Source organism: Schistocerca serialis, chromosome 5 (genome assembly GCF_023864345.2).
Source record: "Schistocerca serialis cubense isolate TAMUIC-IGC-003099 chromosome 5, iqSchSeri2.2, whole genome shotgun sequence".
NCBI lineage: Eukaryota > Metazoa > Arthropoda > Insecta > Orthoptera > Acrididae > Schistocerca > Schistocerca serialis.
Genome location: NC_064642.1, coordinates 397,562,213 through 397,587,426, shown reverse-complemented (window position 1 = coordinate 397,587,426; position 25,214 = coordinate 397,562,213). Strand labels below are relative to the sequence as shown.

General features: G+C 40.3%; 1 protein-coding gene across 1 annotated transcript in view; it reads left to right on the top strand.

Annotated features, from left to right (window-relative positions):
* Positions 1 to 24,272, top strand: part of LOC126481964 (sel1-repeat-containing protein YbeT-like) — a 290,901-nt gene extending 266,629 nt beyond the window's left edge. The window contains exon 4 of the mRNA XM_050105928.1: positions 24,164 to 24,272. Within this exon, the coding sequence (XP_049961885.1) occupies positions 24,164 to 24,272 (109 nt within the window). The remainder of the gene's footprint in view (positions 1 to 24,163) is intronic.
* Positions 24,273 to 25,214: the final 942 nt, after the last annotated feature.

Below are 25,214 nucleotides of genomic sequence, written 5' to 3'. Positions count from 1 at the left end.
CAAAGTCTCGGCACTTCGCCAGAAGATGATGAGTATGTCACTCGTCGAAACGTCGCAGTTTGAAGACACCGCCCGGAAGACACCGGCTGGAAGCCCGAGAACTCTTCGCCAGCTGTATACGCCGGGAAAGCATACATTCACATGTTTTTTTATATTTAATTTTATCTGTTTCTAATATCGTGTTATAATTTCATGTATTGACTCATTCCATGACCATGGAGACATCTCCTTAATTTGGTCCCACGGAACAATAAATAAATAAATAATGAAGCAATTTCTGGACAGCTGCGGGTACTATAGTACTATAATACTATAGTACATCTTGAAGAAGACATTTTCTTAAGATATTTAGCATTTGTTACGTAGAGAAGACATTTTCTTGAGATATTCAGCATTTGTTATATATGCGTCTTACTTTTATCATCAGTGTTGTATGGGACAAAGCACAACGTATGTGTGTAGTGGGTGGACTATATGAGGAACCTGCAACCTCCATCACATTAATGCTACTAATTGAAAGAAGTAATTATTGATAACTTATATGATCAATATTAGAGTCTTTCGAAATTGTGATAACAGTAATGATGTTATGAAAATAATTTAGTTTTGTGACTGAAACAGTATCAAATCGTTTAGTTTTTACCCATCAGAAAATTTCATTTTACCCCTCAGGGTACCGAGCGAGGTGGCGCAGTGGTAAGACACTGGACTCGCATTCGGGAGGACGACGGTTCAATCCCGCGTCCGGCCATCCTGATTTAGGTTTTCCGTGATTTCCCTAAATCACTCCAGGCAAATGCCGGGATGGTTCCTCTGAAAGGGCACGGCCGACTTCCTTCCCCATCCTTCCCTAATCCGATGAGACCGATGACCACGCTGTCTGGTCTCCTTCCCCAAAAACCAACCACCAACCCCTCAGGGTACAGCCATTTTTGGATACAATAGAGAATGAGTCTATGCTTGTGATTACTGGATGCCCACCTATCAATATTCTGTTAGAATGCTGCCAGTAGCTGTATTCGCAGATGGACTGTAGTTTCGCAGGATTCTGCTAAGATAGCGTTCGCTGGAGATAATATCATCTCCTAAGCATACCTTGATGCATATGTATCACAATTTACGCAGCTTGTTAAAACATACGTTCGTTACGTCGTTATATAAAAAGCAACTGTAATCGATTTTGGTTCTTACCTGTGCTCCATATGCATTGAGTAATTGTCCTAGAGAGGGTTCCCACCACACACGACATAGTGCTCTAACTATATTTTCAGCTTCGTAGCCGGACTGTATAGCATTGTTTATGCGAGAACCTCATGTTAAGCGCGAGTCAAACAGCAGTCTAAGAAATTTAGTATGTGATTTTACTGGGAAGAATTGGTAATCTAAGATCATGTTTACTGCTCCATAACTGATGTGCTGCCACATGAAAATTCCTACTGTTGATTTTTCAGTTGATGTTTCTAACCCACTGAGAGAGAGCCAACGATTAGTGGATTAAATTGCCTTTTCAAGAGCCTCTTCTGCGCAGTGCATGTACCTCCTGCAGGAATTATACACAAATATCATCTGCATATCGTCACATCGTAGCCAGTCAAGTCCAAATCGGAAAGCAGGAGCGTTAGTGAAGTACACATTTCAAACTGAAAGAACTTTTGCACTGACACCAACTTACAAGTAGAATAGAACTGAACTTCTGACTGGAGAGTGCTGATTCTTATGCAAACATCGAATATTCCAGAACATGCAAACACCTCGCGGCAGTACTGCGGTATTTCGTGCGTGGAACAATAACAGTTTCGAGATACAGAATCTACAGAGTCCGTCAGAAAAATGTATACACACTTTAAGGAACGAAAAGCATTATTTATGTGTTTATTATACATTTAATAATTGATCACACATGTTGTACGACTTTCAGTTTAGCACATGGTTACTTTAAATGTTCAAAATGTTAATCGTTCGAGGCGCAACTACGTCAGTCAATGTTACAGTGGCGAAGTTCCTCCAGCGTGCGTGGCTTACGTCGTTAGATTTTATCTTTCACACTTCCCCACAAGTAAACGTCCACAGGTGTTAGATCTGGCGACCGGGGATGGATCTCAGTGGGCCCTCCTCGTCCAGTACAATGCCCCAGAAAAATGTCATTCAGGAAATCTCGTACGGCTAGGTGGTATTATGGTGGCGCCCCATCCTGTTGGTAGAAGACCTCTTAATCAGTTCCATAAAGCGCACGTATACCTAGCAAAATTCGTGTGCGTAACATTTCCAGGTACACTTCTCTCATCAAGCAAAAAGTGTCCTACTGAGCCCCTAGATGGTAGTCCACACCACACATGAACCCCTGCTAGATTGACTGCTTTATCCACGTAAACACGCGGATTTTCTGGTGCCCAGTACACTCTGTTATGCCCATTCACGGTTCCATTATGTTTAAATTGTGCCTCGTCACTCCACACTACCTCCGTCACACATTGTTCGTCACCAGTTACCATTTCCTGACACCATTCGAAAAATTGCATTCGACGATCAGGATTGTCATCTCTAATCGCGTGCAGTAATCGTGGAATGCAAACTTTTCACTTTGCAGCTTTCAGAATTCTTCGTACACTTGTGCTGCTAACCCCACCTCATGTGCACGTTGCGTAGCAGACTTCTGTGGAGAATTAACAAACGTTTCCAACACGAGAACCGAGGAAGCAGGACTTGCAGCTGTATGCTGTATTCCTGATCTTCCTTTGTGAATATCACAAATCGTTGCATGCAGTTCAAACTTGTCAATGATGCGTTAATTGTTAGTCCATTGGCGGATTTGTTTCAAACTCCCGCCTCCACTGACGTTGCACTTCAACGGCATTATCAAACTTGGTAAACCACTTTACAATACATTTTCGTTGCTCGAATGTCAAGCGCGCTCCAGCCATCTTGTTTTCTCAATACCGAAATGAAAGTACTAATATCTTTTGAGCCAAAGACCATACTACAACTCGCTCGTAACTCAAAGCGAACGACAATATCGATATCTCGGTAGAGCCTGACAAAGAGTACATACATTTTTCTCGTGGACTCTGTAAATTACATAGAATGAAGGACTAAGACGTGCTCCTTGTACCAGTACAATATTTATTAATCTTGGGCCAAAAATTTTTCTCTGAATTTGACTAATATTCTTCTTTCTCTTATAAAATACAGATTCATGTTTGAATATACTTCGTATCCCATGCCTTTCCAATTTTTAACACGTTTATTTCCACTTTGTGATATGCTTTGTGAATACCCAAAAAATTCAGCAATTAATGTTTCTTTTCGCTCAAAAACTTTGAGTATATCAATAAACAACATTGTTAAATTACCTATTGTCACTTTATCTTTTCTGAGTGAAACCAAATTGAGTGGCAGAGTATTCTTTGACTTCAACCACCATACAAAACTTTCCATTATTAATGTATCCAGGGTTTTCCCACTCAAGATGATAGTCTATTGTCTATGAGATCCGGCAGTGGAAGGATCTTTGCTGGATCTGAGTATTGCAATAACAATGTGTGTATTCCAGTCTCTAGTTAGCTTTTCCCGGTACCTTAGTTGATTTAATATTTACAATAAGGCAATTAAGGCTTCCTGAGGTTAATGAGTGATCATTGAACAGAGTGTGTTGTCAATGCCAGGACATGCTTCCGGCATTTTCTGTTCTGTGGAAGGGAAGAGGAGAAAATGATCGATGTAGCTACTATTATCTCATATATGACTTAATTCCATACGGCGGCTATACTGGATCTACACAGGGTGGTCAGAAACAGCCTGAAAAGCTTGTGAGGGTGTAGCAGGGTAGGTTGAGCTGAGAAATAATTGTTAAATAAAATTCGATACGTTGCGCCGTTTCCGAGATAATTAGCGTTGAAGTTAGCCAGTCAGGCCGTTGCACGCCTAAATTCAAGCGGACCGCCAGACATAATTATTGTCAGTTGTTTTCATAGAGTAGGTGATAGCGCAAGGGACTGCTCAGCCTTTGGCTCGGCTTGGATTCTTGCTACCGTCCTATGTCCAATTTTTTTATTGCTCTCTTGTTCCCTTTTAGGAAACTATATGAAGCACAGGTTTGGGGACTGCGTCTCTGGTGGGCCGATTGAATTTGCGGGCGCAACGGCCTGACTGTCTAACTTCCACGCTCAGTGGCGGATTTAAAAATTTTGCCCCCCTAGGCACACCATATTATATGCAACCCCCCCCAAAAAACATGTTTTACATAATAACTATTACCCGATCACTTCACAATTGCCGTTTTGTGTGGGAGCGCTGAGAGCTGTTTCCGCACTGTGCTATTCGTTGTTCTTAAGGACGCGTCAGTGGACTAGTCGCACTCAATAAAAATGTAATATGGTTCCTGAACTGCACTTGGTGTACGACAGCGGATAAAACAAACTTAAAACTGCATTGTGTTAACACATTCTTCCTTTCATCTGAGGGTACTCTCCGATAACGTATATTTCCGCTATAACTATACATTTCAGCAGACGACAAGAGTACGCATCAATTATAATATACTACAGTATCAGTATGACTTGACTGCAGCCGGCCGGTGTCGCCGTGCGGTTCTAAGCGCGTCAGTTTGGAACCGCGTGACCGCTACGGTCGCAGGCTCGAATCCTGCCTCGGGCATGGATGTGTGTGATGCCCTTAGGTTAGTTAGGTTTAAGTAGTTCTAAGTTCTAGGGGACTGATGACCTCAGTAGTTAAGTCCCATAGTGCTCAGAGCCATTTGAACTTGGCTGCACAGCGCCGATCGGCCTGGGTCATTCGGGTATTGTTTAACATTGTCGGGCGCCTTCGGTCACGTCTGCACGTAAACAAGGTTTAGTTCCGCGTTCTGCCATCGGCAAGTGTATAATAAACAGGTAATACGTAGTTTGTAAATCCAATGAATGTGCTCTAGATTGTAATAAAAATCACATTATAATCTTATATTTTTAAATCTAATATGAATAAATAAACAAACACGCCAGTCAGCAAAGTTTGCGTCTGACTTTGGCGGCAGCAAACTCGTTGATCGTATCTTAATAGTTCAGACGGTTATCAGTTAGGAGGTCGGCTTCGAGGTGAAGAATGGACAAGGCGTTCAATCGCTCCTCAGACAAAGTAGAACGTAGGTACCATTTCAGTCTTTTAAGAGCCGAAAACGAGCGTTCTGATGAACAATTTGTTAAGTGCCATACATAGAAATATTCTATGAGTAATGTCAACATTCGGAAACACGCACTGTAGCCTCTCTTTTAGTAAAAATTTACTCATTTCGAATGGCATATCACTAATCTCGGAAGGTTTCAAAAGTTCCGCGAAATGTACACATTCAGTAAGGAAGGAAGGCTCTAAATCTGTGTCATATGACACTTGGAGTTTTTCTGAATGTTTAGCAATATCTACAGGTGAGCTGTTCTTAAGGTTAATGAAAACTGTGAAGGAGTCCAACAGTGTTATATAGCTTTCCTTCCTCCTCACTAATTCGCTGTACAAGTTGTAGACTACTGGGAGAAATGTTTCGACTCTAAATTTTTCCCTCCCACTCAGAAAAACTTCTTCAGAGTCCGCTTCTTCGTAATCATGTAGTTTGCGTTTTCGTGATCTTTTATAGGTGCATTCATAGTCTATATCAGTCACAATCTCCATCGATTTATTTTCATAATAGTCGAACATGCCACAAATAGATGCAATAAATCCTACACGTGATGCATGTAATTCATGCACTATTTTAGTATCAATATTTACACTTTGGAGTTTCGGATTTACACTATTAAACCTCTGCATTGTGTCCTTCCAAATTGTCATCATGAGTACTGTTTCTAGTCTGCTGAGTTGATTCAATAAAGCTGAAGCCTCAATTCACATAAGTGGTTTTTCAAACGTATTATTGGCAGTATGTGTGAGGCCATTGACAAAGCTCTCCCAGTTTTCTTATAGACTTACACACGCTTCCTCTCTTGCTGACCAACTCGTTTTTGATAAACTTTTTACCGTTTTGCTTCCTGGTTTCATGAAAAAAAGAACTTTATTCTAGCGCTGTGTAGAAGCAGAGAAAAATTAGAAAGGTTTTGCCCTACACTGAAAAATTGACACACTTCCCAACAACAGCTTGCAGCACTAGTGCCGAGTAAATTCAAATACTGTGCTGCACGAGGCACATAATGTGCTTTCGAATTTCGTTCTTTAATGCGTGCCTGCAAACCAGTTTAGGCTCCAGACATATTGCTTGCGTTGTCATATGACAGGCCTCTACAGTCAGTAATATCAGTCGAATTTGTAGATAGGACTTCTAGTACGGCCTCAGTTAAGTTTTCGGACTTGTGTCCCAGGTTTGGTAAAAACAGACGGAAATGTTCAACGGGTTCACCATTCTTGTTCACATATCTTAGTATGAAAGATAATTGATCAATATGTGGAATGTCTGCAGCAGAATCTACTATTATAGAGAAATATTTAGCCTGTTTTATTTCACTTATGATAGTTCATTTTATTCGTTCAGAAAGAAGCTCTATTATTTCACCACATATTGTTGAAGAAAGATAACTTGTATGTCCCTGCCCTGGATTTCCATATCGTTCAATGTGCTCTGCGAGAAAAGTTCAAGAGACACTGTTCCAAGTGAATTTTTTCTTGTTAAGTGTGATAACTCAGAATTTTTGTGTTCAAGTGAATTCTCATGATGAGATAAAAGAAATATTTTACCAATCTGGAATAACATTAGTAGCAAACGCAGCCTTACCTCTGAACAATTTACAAGGGGCACAAAAAACAACTCCGGTGCTACAATAGTATACTAGAAAATCACGCAAAGTTGATTAACCATTTAAAAGTTTACAGTAAAATACATTTTTTCAAATACCTGGTTTTATCGCCTATTGATCTTCTTGAATTAGAAAAATCACTGTTACAATTTTGATTAACGCCACGTTGTAAGAGAAGGTCACTTGTTGATTCATTGACACACCATTCTGCAGGTTCATTACTAACGATGTCTGACTCGACACTTAGTTTTCTGTGAAACTCGAGATCAGGAACAATTTGCTTCTCTTCATTTGTAATTTTTGTTACGTCGTTTACAACAGCTGCAGTGCAAGAAATATCATCCGAACTACTTGAACTCGAAGTCGAACCAGCAACATTTTTTGCCGAGCGTTTTTACAACACTGGCTTGTCGTTTTCGCCTTTCCTTAATAATTTCAGAAATGCAACCCCACTTAATTTTGCAAGATTGCTTTGTTCACTGTTATTCATGTTAAGGCACTTTCAAAATTTTGAACCAACAGTCAAAACAAAAGAAATAATTTGTGAAAGGAAAGAAAGAAAGACTGTATCCAGTTCCAATCGTACTACACTGCACATGAGCACAAAGCTTTTTACTTTAAACACGGCACACGAGCACAAAGATTTTTCCTTTAAACACGGAGCACTGAACTGACCAGCTCAGAGATCACTCGACATAACTGTGCTATGAAAGAACGAGAATGCAGAATAATTTAATTTCAGTGTCGCCTGTTTCTCTGTTGTCAGTGAACAGTAGAAGCACACCTGCCGGCTGGAATTCGTCTTGTAAACCGTGACAGTCTCTTTTTTGGCTTCTGTTTCCCGCGTCGCCGGAATTTTAGCTGGGACGCAAATATGTTCTGAATATTCTTGACACTGTCTTTCTAATTTAAAAAGCAAGTAATTTTTGCAGTTTCTTGCAGTGAAGTGTGCTGGATCGACTCTTTTACCATTTATTCTTATAACATTTTAGCGGTTTCTGTGGGCAGAGAAGACAGACTTCAAAGTTTAAGTAGTCTTCCTGGCAGTTGATGTGGTGTGTTGTCATTTGTATGAACACTGCTGTTACGTATACCCGCAAATTCACCTTTTGTTCCAACATAAAATAAAAATAATCTTTCCCCGAAGAAAATAAGCTTAGTTAAGAAGTTTAATATGAAATTTGCAATACCACATACTGTTCGATTGCACGGAATGGGAACTTTAATATCGTGCAGGCTGTAGCACAATAAATGAGACAAACGAAAGTTGGTGTCGTCTTCTTTTTTCGCCAAAAAAAGTAACGAAGTAAAACAATAAATAAAATTGTTAAACTGTTGTGAAGCGTATTTCACACATTTTTATATATTCTGCTTATATTCTTTTCTTATGAGCATGTGTTTAAAAATGAAAAACATTCCCAGTAGCAACAGTTTTTGTTAAATGGGTGCCATTAAATCAAAGCTCAGATACTGAAGCCGGCCGGAGTGGCCGTGCGGTTCTAGGCGCTACAGTCTGGAACCGCGTGACCGTTACGGTCGCAGGTTCGAATCCTGCCTCGGGCATGGATGTGTGTGATGTCCTTAGGTTAGTTAGGTTTAAGTAGTTCTAAGTTCTAGGGGACTGATGACCACAGCAGTTAAGTCCCATAGTGCTCAGAGCCATTTGAACCATTTTTGATTTGAACCATTTTTTCAGATACTGAAGACCGCGGAGCTTTCACATTAATTACAGTAATGGACGGTAGACTTGATACTTCCCCATAATTTCTACAAGATATTTAAGTAGAGTCAGGTTTTACATACTGAGGCCCACACATGTTCAAGTATTTAAGAAACTGCTGATTAGTTCATCACAGCTTTTCAGGAGTCCAGGTATTTTCACGGGGAAAATATGGTAGGGTTAAGTAGAAGCCGATAACATTCTCGGAATAATAATGTTTCAAACATTTTACTGTATATTGCCGACCTGACAGCTTACTTCAAAATATCTTGAACAATCATGAAGATGACACCAGACAGAAACCCACTGTTAAATTTCTATTGAGTCACCAAGTAAACATGTATATTTCCAAGTTTGTATTGTCGAATTTCGTTCTTAGGTTTATTTAAACTAGCGAGTTGTTTAACAATATTAAACATTTTTGTCGTTTGTAAGCGTAGTTATCTTAAAATGTAAAAGGTTAAAATGAATACAGAGCAAAACATGACGCCTCCCTTAAGGTGCCGCCCCTAGGCCCGTGCCTAGTGGGCCAATATGTAAATCCGCCACTGTCCACGCTAATTAACTCGAAAACGGCGCAACGTACGGAAGACTTTTCCTAAAAATTGTATCTCAGCACAACCTACCGTGCTACACCCTTACAAGCTTTTCTTACAACCCTGTATTAAACTGCTAACCCAATTCATGTCACCCGAATGCAAATGCATGTTACCTGCCAAACGGATTCCAGGGCCAGAAAAAAATTTATTTTCAATATTTATTATAATTATTGATCGAATTTAAATACATAAAATGCTGTCATAATCTGATCAATAAGAAATATAATCTCATGTTAAAGGTTTATTATACTAATACAGAACTTGTGTTTATATCTTGAGGCAACGTAACTTATAGCGCACCATTACCCAGACTTTATTCATACATTATTTGAGAATGAGAGCACTTAGGGAGTTCCAACAAACTTTACCCCTTTACCCATAGCTTCAAATCTTTATGGAAATATTTCTCGCAGACACCCTCCTCCAACCTCCCCCCCCCCCCTCCCGCCGGCCGAAGTGGCCGTGCGGTTAAAGGCGCTGCAGTCTGGAACCGCAAGACCGCTACGGTCGCAGGTTCGAATCCTGCCTCGGGCATGGATGTTTGTGATGTCCTTAGGTTAGTTAGGTTTAACTAGTTCTAAGTTCTAGGGGACTAATGACCTCAGCAGTTGAGTCCCATAGTGCTCAGAGCCATTTGAACCATTTTAAACCTCCCCCCCCCCCCCCCCCCACACACACACACATACAAAATGGCGAAAGGATAATAGTGTATCGCTTACTACATTTTCGCTGTTTATGCAGTAAAAATTTCCGTATCACGCATGTTTTTTTTTTAAATATATTATTATTACTTCTTTTCTGCTGACTGTTCGCAACACATGTTGCAGACGGTATCCACATAAACCACTGAATGTACTTGCAAAATTATATCGTTGTACGATATCATAAACGTTGAGACGCATGAAAAACTGGCCTCTGATAAAACGGATCGCAAATTATCCAGACTATACTGTTCCAGCGTTCGATAGTGAGACCACTTAGCGTTCTAACAAATTTTAGGCGCAATTTCAAATATTTTCAGTATTTTTTCTCGCTCACTTGCAAAAATCAAATATTTACCTTATTAATTTCTTTGTAAAGGAATAAGTTTGAAGCTGTCTTATACATGAGTGTCCGATTCTTTAAGGAGTCTGAGTTTATTGGTCCGTTAGTAAGCAAAAAAACAGTAACTTATCCAGTAGCTCTTCTTCACTTTTTTTAAAAACTCTCTTAACTTCGTAACTAATGCGTTTGTGTTTCCGGTAATTACCTGACGTCTAATGCTTCCTGTACTCAGTCAATGCTATACGTCATCGAGCTACAGCCCTAGAACATACGTGTTCCACCCACATCGTCGAGAGATGCTTAATTTTTTATGTTTTCCATATTCTGTGGAATTGAATATGTTGCAGCATTATTTACTACCTCTAGTACGAATAACGTTTTTCTGAAACAGTATGACTTTCGTCTAATCGGTGGAATAATTTTTTTCGCAGCTGACGTATATTCAGACCATTTTTGGTTTCGTTTCTGTGTTGCTGTACTACTAATTTTTCCGTGTAAATACTTAATTTAATTTCAGCTAGAAAGTGTCTTGAGCCCAGCGTATCAGATTCACTTTCCAGTCATCGACATTCGAGAAAATATTACACCCCACTGAATGATGATATGCGTTGAAGTCTCCACGTAGTAAAAATGGAAGTAGCAACTGCCTGAAGAGATTATTCCAAAAATATGTGCTTTTTCTTGTACGAGGAGGTTAGTACATCGAAGCAATGCAAAATTCTCTTATTAGAGTTTTTATTACGGAGAGAACACTATGCGTTGACGAAATGTACACAGTACCCTTTCCTAAATTAATACTGGAAAATATTTATTTGTAGTATAATTGCTAGCGTAGAAACAACAGTTTAACTATTTGATTGAGTGTCTGTTTGAAAAGCATATTTGTTTGTCTGATTGACAGAGAAAATTAGTAATTGAATTTTACGACGATTTCTGAAAGTAACTGTAGAAAAAGCCAATTTTCTTTTACGTACTAGTTTTTTGCTGCGCTATTTATTTACTTACACGTAGTGATAGAACTTACACGAGGGGTCGTTTCGGCGTTTTGTCGTTATCAAGTGTATCTGTGATAATGGTAAAATACATGTAATATTGTTCCTTACATCTATGTTAATCTACCTATATGTCTGCATATGGCACGCCTTAGCTGGTGTGACGTGGTTCATTGGCATCTTTGAGTGTAAATGTTGGCTGTCTTTTTGTTATGATCACGTTATTTATGTATTTACTGTTTATTTGCGTGATCTTGTTAAGTTATTTTTGACTGTAGAAAAGAATTTTCCTTTCTTTATCATATTCTTCTTCAAATGAGGCGAACCTGCAGATATTCACAAAATTAACGATGTATGGTGAAACTATATCAATTATCAGACGATGTGGTAGTGTCGAGACAGCATACAGTCGGAAAATTATGAAGTATAAATCTTTACCAACGTTTCATGTTCAAAAGATACTACTTTGACCACAAGACGATGTCTAGCAGTCTTAAGGTAACGGCAGTGACATCTCTCTACAGTAAAATACTAAAACTCTCTGACGGGTCTACTGTGAGTCGTGGAGCTACTTAAAAGTGTACCTTAGCCTTGAAGTTGTGTCAGGAATGAGTCAATGTATGTCGTGGCGGAATTTTCTAAGTATGCTGATTTAGTGTTGCACGACCATAAGGTAGCTACATAGAATGCCGGTACTAAAAGAAAAATCTCATCAACAGAATTTGCGGCAAAGGCGCGTACGGAGCGACGTACATTTGCTTATCGCTAGGTTATTGGCCATTGTCCTGGATTAAACTGCACTTCTCACTGCAGCGCCATGTGAAGTGAATCCGTGAAACACGGAAGGTTGGCCTGTGGACCGGTGCTTTAAGGTCGGAGGTAGCTTTTGCCGTATCTGGAAAAGAACTTCGTGTCGGCACCAGGTTCCACTCCTCTGGTATCATACCGTGGTCGTTTACAACGTGGCTAATGCAAGTCGTTCGTTTCGTATTTGGTTCTCATAGTCGTTCACACTTCGCAAATTGAGATTTTTCAATACACCACTGGGGTTCAAAGGACACCATTGATTCATACACCACTTCTCCTAGCAACGCTGGTAGGGAGACAGTGTGGAAATCCCACTTCCCCGTATGGAGAACCAGCTACAGCAAGAAAGGTATCAAGAATAGATTCTTCTTCTTCTTTCTGTTCTTCCTCTTTGCCTTCTCCCTTTTCTCTGCGGGGTCGGCATTGCTACATAGGTTGAAGCAATGTTAGAGTTAGTTGATGAATTCCTGATGGATTTCCTGATGCCACCCGTCCCCCAGATTGGAATCTGTGTATCCCGACTGTCTGTGTCTAGAGTAAACCTGAGTTCAAGTGAGAGAACGTTTACGAAATGTTTGCATAGTGTGTATCTGAGCCGGAAGTGTGTATCTTAGCCGGGACGTGGGTACCAGCCCGGTATTCACCTAGTTGGATGTGGGAAACCGCCTAGAAACCACATCCAGGCTGGTCGGCTCACCAGGCCGCGTCGTTAATACGCCTCGCTTCCCCGTGCCCCGCGGGCGAGGCTTTAGCACTGTCGGCTATCTGGACGTGTACATCGGTAATAAATCCACGCAGGTTAAAAAGCTTCTCTTCGACCAAAGAAGTCTATTAGTGTAAAAAACCAAAAGGGAACTGCAGAAGAAGTTCTTGTAAGTGTGCATCTGCTTGTTGTTGTTGTTGTGGTCTTCAGTCCTGAGACTGGTTTGATGCAGCTCTCCATGCTACTCTATCCTGTGCAAGCTTCTTCATCTCCCAGTACCTACTGCAACCTACATCCATCTGAATCTGCTTAGCGTATTGATCTCTTGGTCTCCCTCTACGATTTTTACCCTCCACGCTGCCCTCCAATGCTAAATTTGTGATCCCTTGATGCCTCAAAACATGTCCTACCAACCGATCCCTTCTTCTAGTCAAGTTGTGCCACAAACTTCTCTTCTCCCTAATCCTATTCAATGCCTCCTCATTAGTTACGTGATCTACCCACCTTATCTTCAGCATTCTTCTGTAGCACCACATTTCGAAAGCTTCTATTTTCTTCATGTCCAAACTGGTTATCGTCCATGTTTCACTTCCATACATGGCTACACTCCATACAAATACTTTCAGAAACGACTTCCTGACACTTAAATCTATACTCGATGTTAACAAATTTCTCTTCTTCAGAAACGATTTCCTTGCCATTGCCAGTCTATATTTTATATCCTCTCTACTTCGACTATCATCAGTTATTTTACTCCCTAAATAGCAAAACTCCTTTACTACTTTAAGTGTCTCATTTCCTAATCTAATCCCCTCAGCATCACCCGATTTAATTTGACTACATTCCATTATCCTCGTTTTGCTTTTGCTGATCTTCATCTTATATCCTCCTTTCAAGACACTGTCCAATCCGTTCAACTGCTCTTCCAAGTCCTTTGCTGTCTCTGACAGAATTACAATGTCATCGGCGAACCTCAAAGTTTTTACTTCTTCTCCATGAATTTTAATACCTACTCCGAATTTTTCTTTTGTTTCCTTTACTGCTTGCTCAATATACAGATTGAATAACATCGGGGAGAGGCTACAACCCTGTCTCACTCCTTTCCCAACCACTGCTTCCCTTTCATGCCCCTCGACTCTTATAACTGCCATCTGGTTTCTGTACAAATTGTAAATAGCCTTTCGCTCCTTGTATTTTACCCCTGCCACCTTCAGAATTTGAAAGAGAGTATTCCAGTTAACGTTGTCAAAAGCTTTCTCTAAGTCTAAAAATGCTAGAAACGTAGGTTTGCCTTTTCTTAATCTTTCTTCTAAGATGAGTCGTAAGGTTAGTATTGCCTCACGTGTTCCAACATTTCTACGGAATCCAAACTGATCTTCCCCGAGGTCGGCTTCTACCAGTTTTTCCATTCGTCTGTAAAGAATTCGCGTTAGTATTTTGCAGCTGTGACCTATTAAACTGATTGTTCGGTAATTTTCACATCTGTCAACACCTGCTTTCTTTGGGATTGGAATTATTATATTCTTCTTGAACTCTGAGGGTATTTCGCCTGTCTCATACATCTTCCTCACCAGATGATAGAGAGTTGTCATGACTGGCTCTCCCAAGGCCATCAGTTGTACTAATGGAATGTTGTCTACTCCCGGGGCCTTGTTTCGACTCAGGTCTTTCAGTGCTCTGTCAAACTCTTCACGCAGTATCTTATCTCCCATTTCATCTTCATCTACATCCTCTTCCATTTCCATAATATTGTCCTCAAGTACATCGCCCTTGTATAAACCCTCTATATACTCCTTCCACCTTTCTGCCTTCCCTTCTTTGCTTAAAACTGGGTTGCCATCTGAGCTCTTGATATTCATACAAGTGGTTCTCTTCTCTCCAAAGGTCTCTTTAATTTTCCTGTAGGCAGTATCTATCTTACCCCTAGTGAGACAAGCCTCTACATCCTTACATTTGTATCTGCTTGTAAGGATTGAAAAGTTCAAAATCAGCGAAGAAGAAAGCGAATTCACTTGAAATTTGGCCCTACATAATATCAAGAGTTAAGAGGACAGACAAAGTACGATATGAATAAGCACTAGAAGCAGTACTCACGGGTAGAAATATCTGGTAAATTCTTAACAAAATGAGGGGAAGTTAGTACGCTGTCAAGCTAAGCTATCCCGGAAGAGAGGAAATATTATAGGTGTGGAGACGGATAATAATAAATAAACGGGTTTTCTAACATATTTGGTGTGATTGGCATGTAGAGAAAAGATGATTAATAGAAAACAAAGATCAGGATAGTGCCAAATATGTTGAAAGACATGCCAACTAAAACGAAAATGTTACCAGTGGGAATTTCTGAACTGTTTCCTTCAGTCACAGCTTGATTCTCATAGGAAAAGGATATTATTATGTTAATTCTCAAAGTCTGATAATATTTCTTGAATAAACTGCATATGAAAAATTTGTCATTCAGTTTTACTCACAGCAAAGTAATTAAATTGAGCAGATGAAATAGAGAGCGTAAAGGAACTCCGAAAGTCGGAAAATGTCGAGAAAGGGTCCATTAATCCACCTAAACAAATTCCGCAATTTGGCCCTCAGGAAGGTGACCGCGTAGGGGAGGTGCACCTAAATTGAGCCATTACTAATAGTCAGCCATTTTCTCACAAATACTGATATAACAAACAAATTTCTTAGTTCTTCCCGCTATCAGTGTTGTTCTAGTTCTCAGCCGTCCTACCTCTAGGAAAGTGTCAGTGCTGCACTCTGGAGTGCTTGCTAGTCAGAGTCACCCTTTGAACTAAGTGCATGACTGATTTTGTACTAACTTCAAGTTGGTTTTAAGAGACAGCTATACTCTGACATTAGATTACACTCATACCAACCACCATCGTTTTACGCATTGTACAAAGATTAAAGACTGCTATCCATACTACATTCTTAAGTTTTCTTAGGATGGATAACAATTGGAATAAGTTTAGGAACAAAAACCAGTATTGAGCCATGAAGGCTGATTGCTCGGTTTGAATACCACACTCGGCATTAAGCCTACTTTTACAAAAAGTCATATCAGTATACCCAGTATATTTCTGTAACTGCTGCTATACCCAGTAGCGAGCCATACAAAAAAGATATGGCTTATCTTATGGATAATATGAGCCAGTGTTCAGTAACCAACTACCTGATTAACATGTCACTGGTTCTATGTAGAGTATACAGCGTGAACGATTGGAATGGCCTGTTTATTTGTCAGGTAATCTACGGATTGGAACTGAAGATGCCAGGCGGTAGAAGGCCTATTCACTGGTATCCTGAGAATGCTGTCGCAAAAGCTCTCCAAGCCAATCTTAAGTTTATTGTGCCATGGGGAACACTCCAAGGTAGACTAAAAAACCGTGTACCAAGAAAAATGGGACCTTCACAGTTCTAACGTAAGGTGAAGAGCTTAAGGCTGTTAAGTAGTTAATAAATATGTTTAAGTGTGGTTTTGGACAAAAGAAAGACCACCTCTTGAATACAGTTCGAAGCATAAGTTTGGATGGTGGAAGGAGTACTCCGTTCAGAGACAGCTGACTGAGGAATAAGTTGTACTTGTCTTTCTTAGGAAGACACCGTATCTTGAGTTACCGCACTACAGAAGGAATCTCGAAGAAACTTGCAGTCGTTACTGAGGAATCTATTAGGAAGTGGTTTAAAAAACTAACAGTGTATCTAAAAGAATTAAAGTATCAGATATATTAGAGGATCCTGGAAGGATTCTGCGTGGGAGTGAAACTAGCTTTAGTATACGTCCAAAGACAGGAAAAGCGATTGCCCCCAGAGCTTGACGAAATGTCAAGGTTACTCAGTGCGGCAATGAAAAAGAAACGTTCACAGTGCTTTTGGTGTTCGCAGGTGGTGGGGAGATTGTTCCACCTATGGTTGTATCTCCATACATTCGACCACCTAAGGAAGTGGTGAACAGTATACCTGAGGGTTAATATTTGGGAAGATCTGAAAGTGGGTGGATGAAAAGCAGCATTTTCTTTGAATATACGAGTCTAATGAAATCTCAGCTTTCATGTCTGAGTCCAGACCCACAACTACGCAGCTAAGCATCTTGACTCAGGCTCATTTTACTCCAAGTATACCTCCGAGGCAACAATCCTGTCTCTTGAAACAGTAGTACCTCATCATTACCGTATCAGACACTATCATATTCTTCCAGATTCCCGCCAGATCCAACAGAACCGTCGCCTGGCGAATCTGTAGATGACACTATAGCTTCTACAAACAGAAAGAAACTTCTTTTTGCTTTTTGGTAATCATATGTATTATCCAGCTCCTATATATAAAGCTAAAAGTAAGAAATCAGACGAAGAAAATCTTTAAAAAGAAAATCACTTCCTAAAGCAATCTCGTCTACCACATGGTGAGAGTGGTATTCACATGAAGAAAAGGCAAAATAAGTAAAAGAAAAAATCATTCTCAGAAGAAGAGAGGAAAGGAAAATAAAAGCAAGCAGAAAGAGTAGGGGGGGGGGGGGGGGGGAGAAGTAGGCCTAAAAGACAAATACAGGCCGGAATGTAGAAAATCTTGCACTAATAAAGTGTAGAGAGTGAGATGAAGAAGTTTTCAGTGATGTCGAGGGTGATAATCTGGAAAACAATGGATGTGATCATTGCTCAAACTGGTTTCACTTAATGGACACTGAATTCAAAGGATTATCATATGATAAGTGTGGATTTTGTTAAACGTGAACATCCTTTCTTTCGTAAATGTTTATATTAATAAACAGTAACAAATAAAATATTGCCCTAAAGCATCTCTGTGACATTTATTTTATAATTTGCCATAGGGTGGTTGGGTTTCGGGTTCCGCTGAATAGGTCAGGATTCCACTACACGCAGGAGGCGGCTACACGGGTAGCAAGGGCTGTGTGGCGCGGTGTGGGAAGTATTTTAGGTTAGAGGGTCTCGGGGAAACACAAGAAGGTTTCCGTTACAAACGGTGCAGGCCAAACACAGGAAAGACGTAGATACAGGAACCACCGGTACAACAGTTGTAAATTGCCGTAGCCGTGTTGGGAAAGTACCAGAGCTCCAAGCGCTAATAGATAGCACTGATGCTCAAATCGTTATAGGCACTGAAAGCTAGCTAAAGCCGGAGATAAGTTCAGCCGAAATTTTGCGAAGAACCTTAACACAGTTGGCGGTGGCGTGTTTGTTGCTGTTAGATGTAGTTTATCTTGTCGTGAAACTGAAGTAGATAGTTCCTGTAAGTTAGTATGGCCAGAGATCATTTTTGGCAACCGGAATAAAACAATAATTGAATCCTTTCACCGACCTACCAATTCAGATGATACAATAGCTGAAAGGTTCAAGGAGAACTTGAATTTGATTTCAAACACGTACCCGACTCATACAATTATAGTTGGTGGTGACATTAATTCACCCTCGATATGTTGGCGAAAATACATGTTTAGGAGGTACGCATAGAACAGCATCCGAAATTGTGCTAAACACATTCTCAGAAAATTATTTCGAGAAGCACACTTGACCTCTTAGAAAAAAATAATCCTGAATTAATAACGAGCATCAAAACGGATACAGGGATTAGTGAACACATGGTTGTCGTAGCGAGATTGAACATTGTAATCCCCAAATCCTCCAAAAATAAACGAAAAATATACCTATTCAAAAAAGCAGACAAAAACTGACTGAACACCTTCCTGAGAGATAATCTCCACTCCATTCAAATTGTCAATGTAAGTGTAGACCAGATGTGGCTTGAATTGAAAGAAATAGTATCGGCAGAAATTGAGAGATTTATACCAAATAACAAACGACGGAGCTGATCCTCCTTGGTACACAAAACGGACCAGAGCACTGCTGCAGAAACAACGAAACAAACATGCCAAATTTAAGCAGACGCAAAATCCACAAAATTGGTGATCTTTTACAGAAGCTCGAAATTTAGCGCGGACTTCAATGCGAGATGCTTATAACAGTTTCCACAACGAAACTTTGTCTCGAAACCTGGCAGAAAATCCAAAGAGATTCTGGTCGCATGTGAAATATGCTAGCGGCAAGACACAATGTATGCGCGATAGCAATGGAGATACTATCGAACACAGTGCTGCCAAAGCAGAGTTACTAAACACAGCCTTCCGAAATTCCTTCACAACAGAAGACGAAGTAAATATTCCAGAATTAGAATCAAGAACAGCTGCTAACAAGAGTAACGTAGAAGCAGATATCCTCGAAATAGTGAAGCAACTTAAATCACTTAATAAAAGCAGGTCTTCTGCTCCAGACGGTATACTAGTTAGGTTCCTTTCAGAGTATGCTGATGCAATAGCTCCATACTTAACAATCATATACAACCGTTCGCTCGACGAAAGATTCGTATCCAAACACTGAAAAGTTGCACAGGTCACAGCAATATTCAAGAAAGGTAGTAGGAGTAATCCACTAAATTACAGGCCCTTATCATTAACGTCGATATGCAGCAGGATTTTGGAACGTATTGTGTACAAACATTATTAATTACCTCGAAAAAAAAACAGTCTATTGGCACACAGTCAACACGGAATTAGAAAACGTCGTTCTTGTCAAACACAACTAGCTCTTTACTCGCACGAAGTGTTGAGTGCCATCGACAAGGGATTTCAGATTGATTTTTGGATTTCTGGAATGCTTTTCACATTGTACCACACAAGCGGCTTGTAGTGAAATTGCATTCCTATGGAATATCGTCTCAGTTATGTGACTGGATTTGTGACTTCCTGTCTGAAGGTCGCAGTGTGTAGTAACTGAAGGAAAGTCATTGAGTAAAACAGAAGTAATTTCTGGCGTTCCCCAAGGTAGTATTATAGGCCCTTTGCTGTTCTTTATCTATATAGCCGATTTGGGAGACAATCTGAGCAGCCGTCTTAGGTTGTTTGCAGATGACGCTGTCGTTTATCGACTAATAAAGTCATCAGAAGATCAAAACAAATTGCAAAATATTTAGAAAAGATATCAGAATGTTGCGAAAAGTGGTAATTGGCCATAAGTAACGAAAAGTGTGAGGACATCCACATGAGTGCTAAAAGGAATCCGTTAAACTTCGGTTCCACGATAAATCAGTCTAATATAAAGGCCGTAAATTCAACTTAATACCTAGGAATTACAATTACGAACAACTTAAATTGGAAGGAACACATGGAAAATGTTGTGGGGAAGGCTAACCAAAGACTGCGTTTTATTGGCAGGACACTTAGAAAATGTAACAGATCTACTAAAGGGACTGCCTATACTAAACTTTTCTGTCCTCTTTTAGAACACTGTTGCGCGATGTGGGATCCTTACCAGATAGGACTGATGGAGTACATCAAAAAAGTTCAAAGAAGGGGAGTACGTTTTGTATTATCTCGAAATACGGGAGAGTGTGTCACTGAAGTGATACAGGATTTGTCCTGAAAATCGTTAAAAGAAAGGCCTTTTTCGTTGCGACGGAATCTTATCACGAAGTTCCAATCACCAACTTTCTCCTCCGAATGCGAAAATATTTTGTTGACACCGACCTTCATAGGGAGGAACGATCACCACGATAAAATAAGGGCAGTCAGAGCTCGTACGGAAAGATATAGGTGTTCGGTCTTTCCGCGCGCTATCCGAGATTGAAATAATAGAGAATTGTGAAGTTGTTCGATGAATCCTCTGCCAGACACTTAAATGTGATTTGCAGAGTATCCATGTAGGTGTAGATGGAGATGTAGAATTTTATGCTGTCTGACAACTGACTTTTTAAGACTTACTGGAAAATCCTGCCGAAATATTTTGAACTTAATTTTTAATATCAAAAACTTGACAGCAGTAATTCATCGTATATGTTTCAAGAAGATAGTGAATTTAGTTCATCATACAAATCAACAGCTTTTAATAATGTTTAGATTGACACATATTGTTAAATGACTGTCTAGTGGCGTAGTGATCGTGCATAACTAGACAGACGAGTCCTCTGCGCTTTGGAGAATGACAAATGGTGTGAATGTATTCATTCTCATTTTAATTCGCTGTCTAAATCGACTCACCCTAACACATTTTTGCGAGTAACCTGAGAAGAGTACAGACTGTTGCATTTGTCTGAATTATGTGGGCTCTGGTTTCGTACAAAGAACTGACAAGAAGTCTAAAGAAAGACAATGATCCACCGAGTACAAAATTGTGCAGTGGCAAAATGGTGAAATGAACGTATTGCACTTGTTGAACTGTGTTTCATACCAAGCTTACATGTTGCAGTTGGCTTACAAATACTCAGAAGAAAATTACCCACAGTTGAAGCTAGTTATTATATACTTCCTTTCCTTTAAACTGTTTTTCGTCTTACCTCTGTCAGTTAAGGCATTTAAGATAATAATTTACCTACACTCCAACAATATGGCTTGCTGACGTGTTGCTGCGAGTGGCCAAGAGAATACCGTAGGTCTGTTGCTGGCTGCAGAATTCGTGTGCTAGCCGTAAGGGCAGTTTTTGGTCAGTTGGGGAGTTCGTACACTAATCAGGTAAAAGATGCGGAGTGCATGTGAGCTGTGAATCAAAAACAAGATGAAATTAACGTCACAGGCTGCCGAACACATTTCATGTTTGCTTGAAGTGACTCATTTGTGCCGGCTAGAATCATCCAGGACAGTGAACAGTGGAATGATTAACTAGTATTTTCATTGATTCTTCTTACCGTTAAGGTAGAAAATTTCGAGTAAGTTATGACTCATGAATACATAATATGAGAAAACTGCAATACTTAAGTAATATTTGAAATTAATTTTTTTATGTGCGCACAACTGAAGGCAGGAACAATGAGTTGCAGTCTTAGTAGTCTTCTCTGCACTTTACTTTATTTCGTTTTTGTTTATATTGTGTAAGGCTGCAGCAACATTATCAAATAACGTAAATTGTATTAAGTGAATAATAATTACGGACATTTAATAACAACAACAATAATAATAATAATAATATAATTGTTGTTTCCAGTGTTCGTATTCCGAGCGTACCGAGCGAGGTGGCGCAGTGGCTAGCACACTGGACTCGCATTCGGGAGGACTACGTATCAAACCCGCCTCCGGCCATCCGGATTTAGGTTTTCCTTGATTTCCCAAAATCGCTTCAGGGAAATGCCGGGATGGTTCCTTTGGAAGGGCGCGGCAGATTTCCTCCCCTAATCCGAACTCGTGTTCCGTCTCTAATAATCTCGTTGTCGACGGGACGTTAAACGCTAATCTCCTCCTCCTCCTGTTGGTATTTCGGATGCTATGGGTTTATTTATCAATCGCTACTTTTTATTTGTGATTCACTGTTGTTACTTGAGTTTACATTTTGTCATTTGGAGGTCGTAAGTGTAGCTGTGGACGCTAGAAAATGGAATGCCAAGTGGAGAAATCGGAACGTTTCCGACATATTCTTCTGTTTTAATTCAGTAGAGGAGCGGCAGCAGCGGACACAGCCAGAAACATTTGTACCGTGTATAGGGATAACGCCATTGGACAGAGCACAGCTGGAATTTTTTTTTCGTTTTAAGGAAGATTGTTTTGGCATTAATGACTCTCCACGTTCAGAAAGACCTTCGGAGTTTGATAAAGATCGTTTGAACGAATTGATCCACTATTATTCACCTTAGTGTTCTCGAAGAGTTGTAAATGTGATGAACTGTGATCATTCCACCATCGTGCGACGTTTGTATGCTCTAAACCAAAGTCACAAAAATGAGCTCGTAGCCACGTGTGCATCTCTAATTGCTCGTCATCAATTGGCTCGTGAACAATACCGACCATTCTTATCGTGTGTCGTTACTGTTAACGAGAAACGGTGTCTTTATGCTAACAAAAGGAAAATAAAGGAATGGCTGAGCCCAAAGAAGTAACAACTCCCCGTACAAAGACCTGTGTGCATCCACAAAAGATGATGATATACATCTGGTGGAACAGCAACGGTGCGGTGTACTAAATTGCTTCCCCGAACTGTAAGCGTCACTGCTGACATTCAAGGTCAACAACTGAGACGTCTTGTAGACGCGGTCCAAGAACAACGACCAGGAAGAATGCGTGAAGTGATATAACTCCACGATAACGGCCGCCCTTGATTCTGCTAGAGTGCCAAAAAAACACTATACAGGAGTTGTTTTGGGAAGTCATTCCGCATCCAGCTTATTCACCAGATCTTGCGTCTCCAGATTTTCACCATTTGCACTCTCTATCGAATAACCTTCAAGGAACTTCCCTTCCCGATGAAAATGCGCTCCGAACGTGGCTCGAAGAGTTCTTCACCTCAAAACCCCGTGATTTCTATTGTCGCGGAATCGAAAAGTTTCCTCGACGTTGGCAGACTGTTGTAAATAGCGAAGGAGAATACATTATTGACGGCTAAAGTCTCTTTTATGTGTTTGTGTTGTGTTTATTGAAGTCACGCAAAAACGCTACAAAGTTATGCACCAAACCAATATTTTCAAGCTAGCTTTCAAACTTACTCTACCAAGTTCTTGCGTTAGATGTTCATCTGCACTGGAGGCAAGGAATAGAATATCATTATCATAGCGACCATAGTCCATATGATGAATATTATTTCGGCTATATGACTGAAATAGTCGGACAGAGCGAGCTGGCGCAGTGGCTTTGCACACTTGGCTCGCATACGGGAGAACGATGGTTCAGACCGCGTACAGCCATCCAGATTTAGGTTTTCCCTGATTTGCCTAAATCGACGAAGCCAAATGAAGGGACGGTTCCTTTCGAAAAGGCACGGAAGATTTCCTTCCCATCCTTTCCCTAATCCGAGCTCGTGCTACGTCTGTAACCTCGTTGTCGACTGGACATAGAACTCTAACCCTTTTTTTCTTTTGGAAATGATCGTGTGCTAGAGCATAAATTCTTTTTTTTTTACTTTCGGAGGCCCTTCTATAGGGATCAGATACCCACAACACTATGCTTCGTAAATATAACTTTTTCACTAAAAGTTTACAGAACAACTATCCTCTGTAGACCATCATAGTATTACATACCCAACTCGTTGGTCATGGAACAATATCAATCTCTTCTGATATGAAAATGTGGAAACTGAAGACCGCTGTTGAGTCTGCCTGAACTATGAACTCCCTCCCAGTTTTCTTCGAGTGACAACAAATTGGAGGTTGGAGTCCTCCCTTGGGCATGGGTGTGTGTGTTTGTCTTTAGGATAATTTAGGATAAGTAGTGTGTAAGCTTAGGGACTGATGACCTTAGCAGTTAAGTCCCATAAGATTTCACACACATTTGAACAACTAATTGGCAAATAACGGAAAAATATAATTTCCTGCTTTTTCTATTCACCTAAGAGTTATAACACGCACGCAGAGCTAATTACAGGTTTCTAACAGTGTTGGCAGTATCCTAAACCCTGATTAAGCACCATACGCCGAAACACACAACAGACTTCGTGTCAACCGTTCCGGTATTGTAACAAAGTACGAGCACCTTCTCACATGGTGTCTGCGTGTACTTTTGTTTGACTACGACTTGAATCTGTGAATTTCTGTCATTTCAGAGAATCGAAGAAGCTGCTGGAATTGGCAGCAAGCAAGGGTATGAAGCAGGCAGAGGACGCGCTGCGGAAGCTGTGCGCGGGCCGAGGAAGGTACTGCAAGCTGAAGTAGCAGCTCCGCTACCTCCGGCAACGGATTTACTCTCACTTCTGGTTGTTTTTAAAATGTTTGGAAATATAGATACAAGTTGTTCAACAAATTTTCCTAACGCACAGTTGTAAATGTAATGGTTAATAAATTATGTAAACTATGGATGGTATCTCTTTTGTCTTTCCACTTCGTTAATTGGAAGCTTGAGGAGTATGGGTAAATCACACATCGACGCAGTATTGATTGTCATGCACAGCAACAACTGCTCAATCAGTTTGGTGAATTCTCGCTCTATTCAGCAGTTAATTTTTTTTATTTTATAGTACATTGAGGGGACAAAAGTCATGGGACAGCATATACAGGGCGTTTCAAAAAGAAAGAGCAGATTTCAAACATTTATTTCTCAAAAACTACAAATGATAGAAACACAATTCAAACGTTTCTTGTCAGAGAAAGGTTCAAAGTTTTTCAATGGTCCGCGCAGAAGTTCCATGCAAATCCGCAGTGGCGCTGGCGTTTGTTTGTAGGAAAATGGCGACGACACCACAGGAACGATCATTTTGTGTGCTGCAATTTGCAAAGTTAGAGTCCATTGTTGGTGTGCAACGTGCATTCCGCCGTCAATTCAACAAACAGCCGCCTCGTCATAAGCAAATTTATGAGTGGCATCACAGATTCGTAGAAGATGGTTGCATCTGCAAGCGAAAAAGCACGGGTCGTCCACGCACATCGGATGAAAATGTCGAGCGTGTCCGTGCAGCTTACGAAAGGAGCCCTAGAAAATCCACGACACGGGCAAGTCACGAACTAAACATGTCTAAAACAACGGTATGGCGCGTTCTGAGTAACCGTCTGCACATGAAGCCGTACAAACTGCAGTTATTGCAAGCATTGCGTCCTGACGACCACAACAAAAGGTTCGAATTTTCAACTGCAATTCTACAGGACATGGAAGAGGACAAT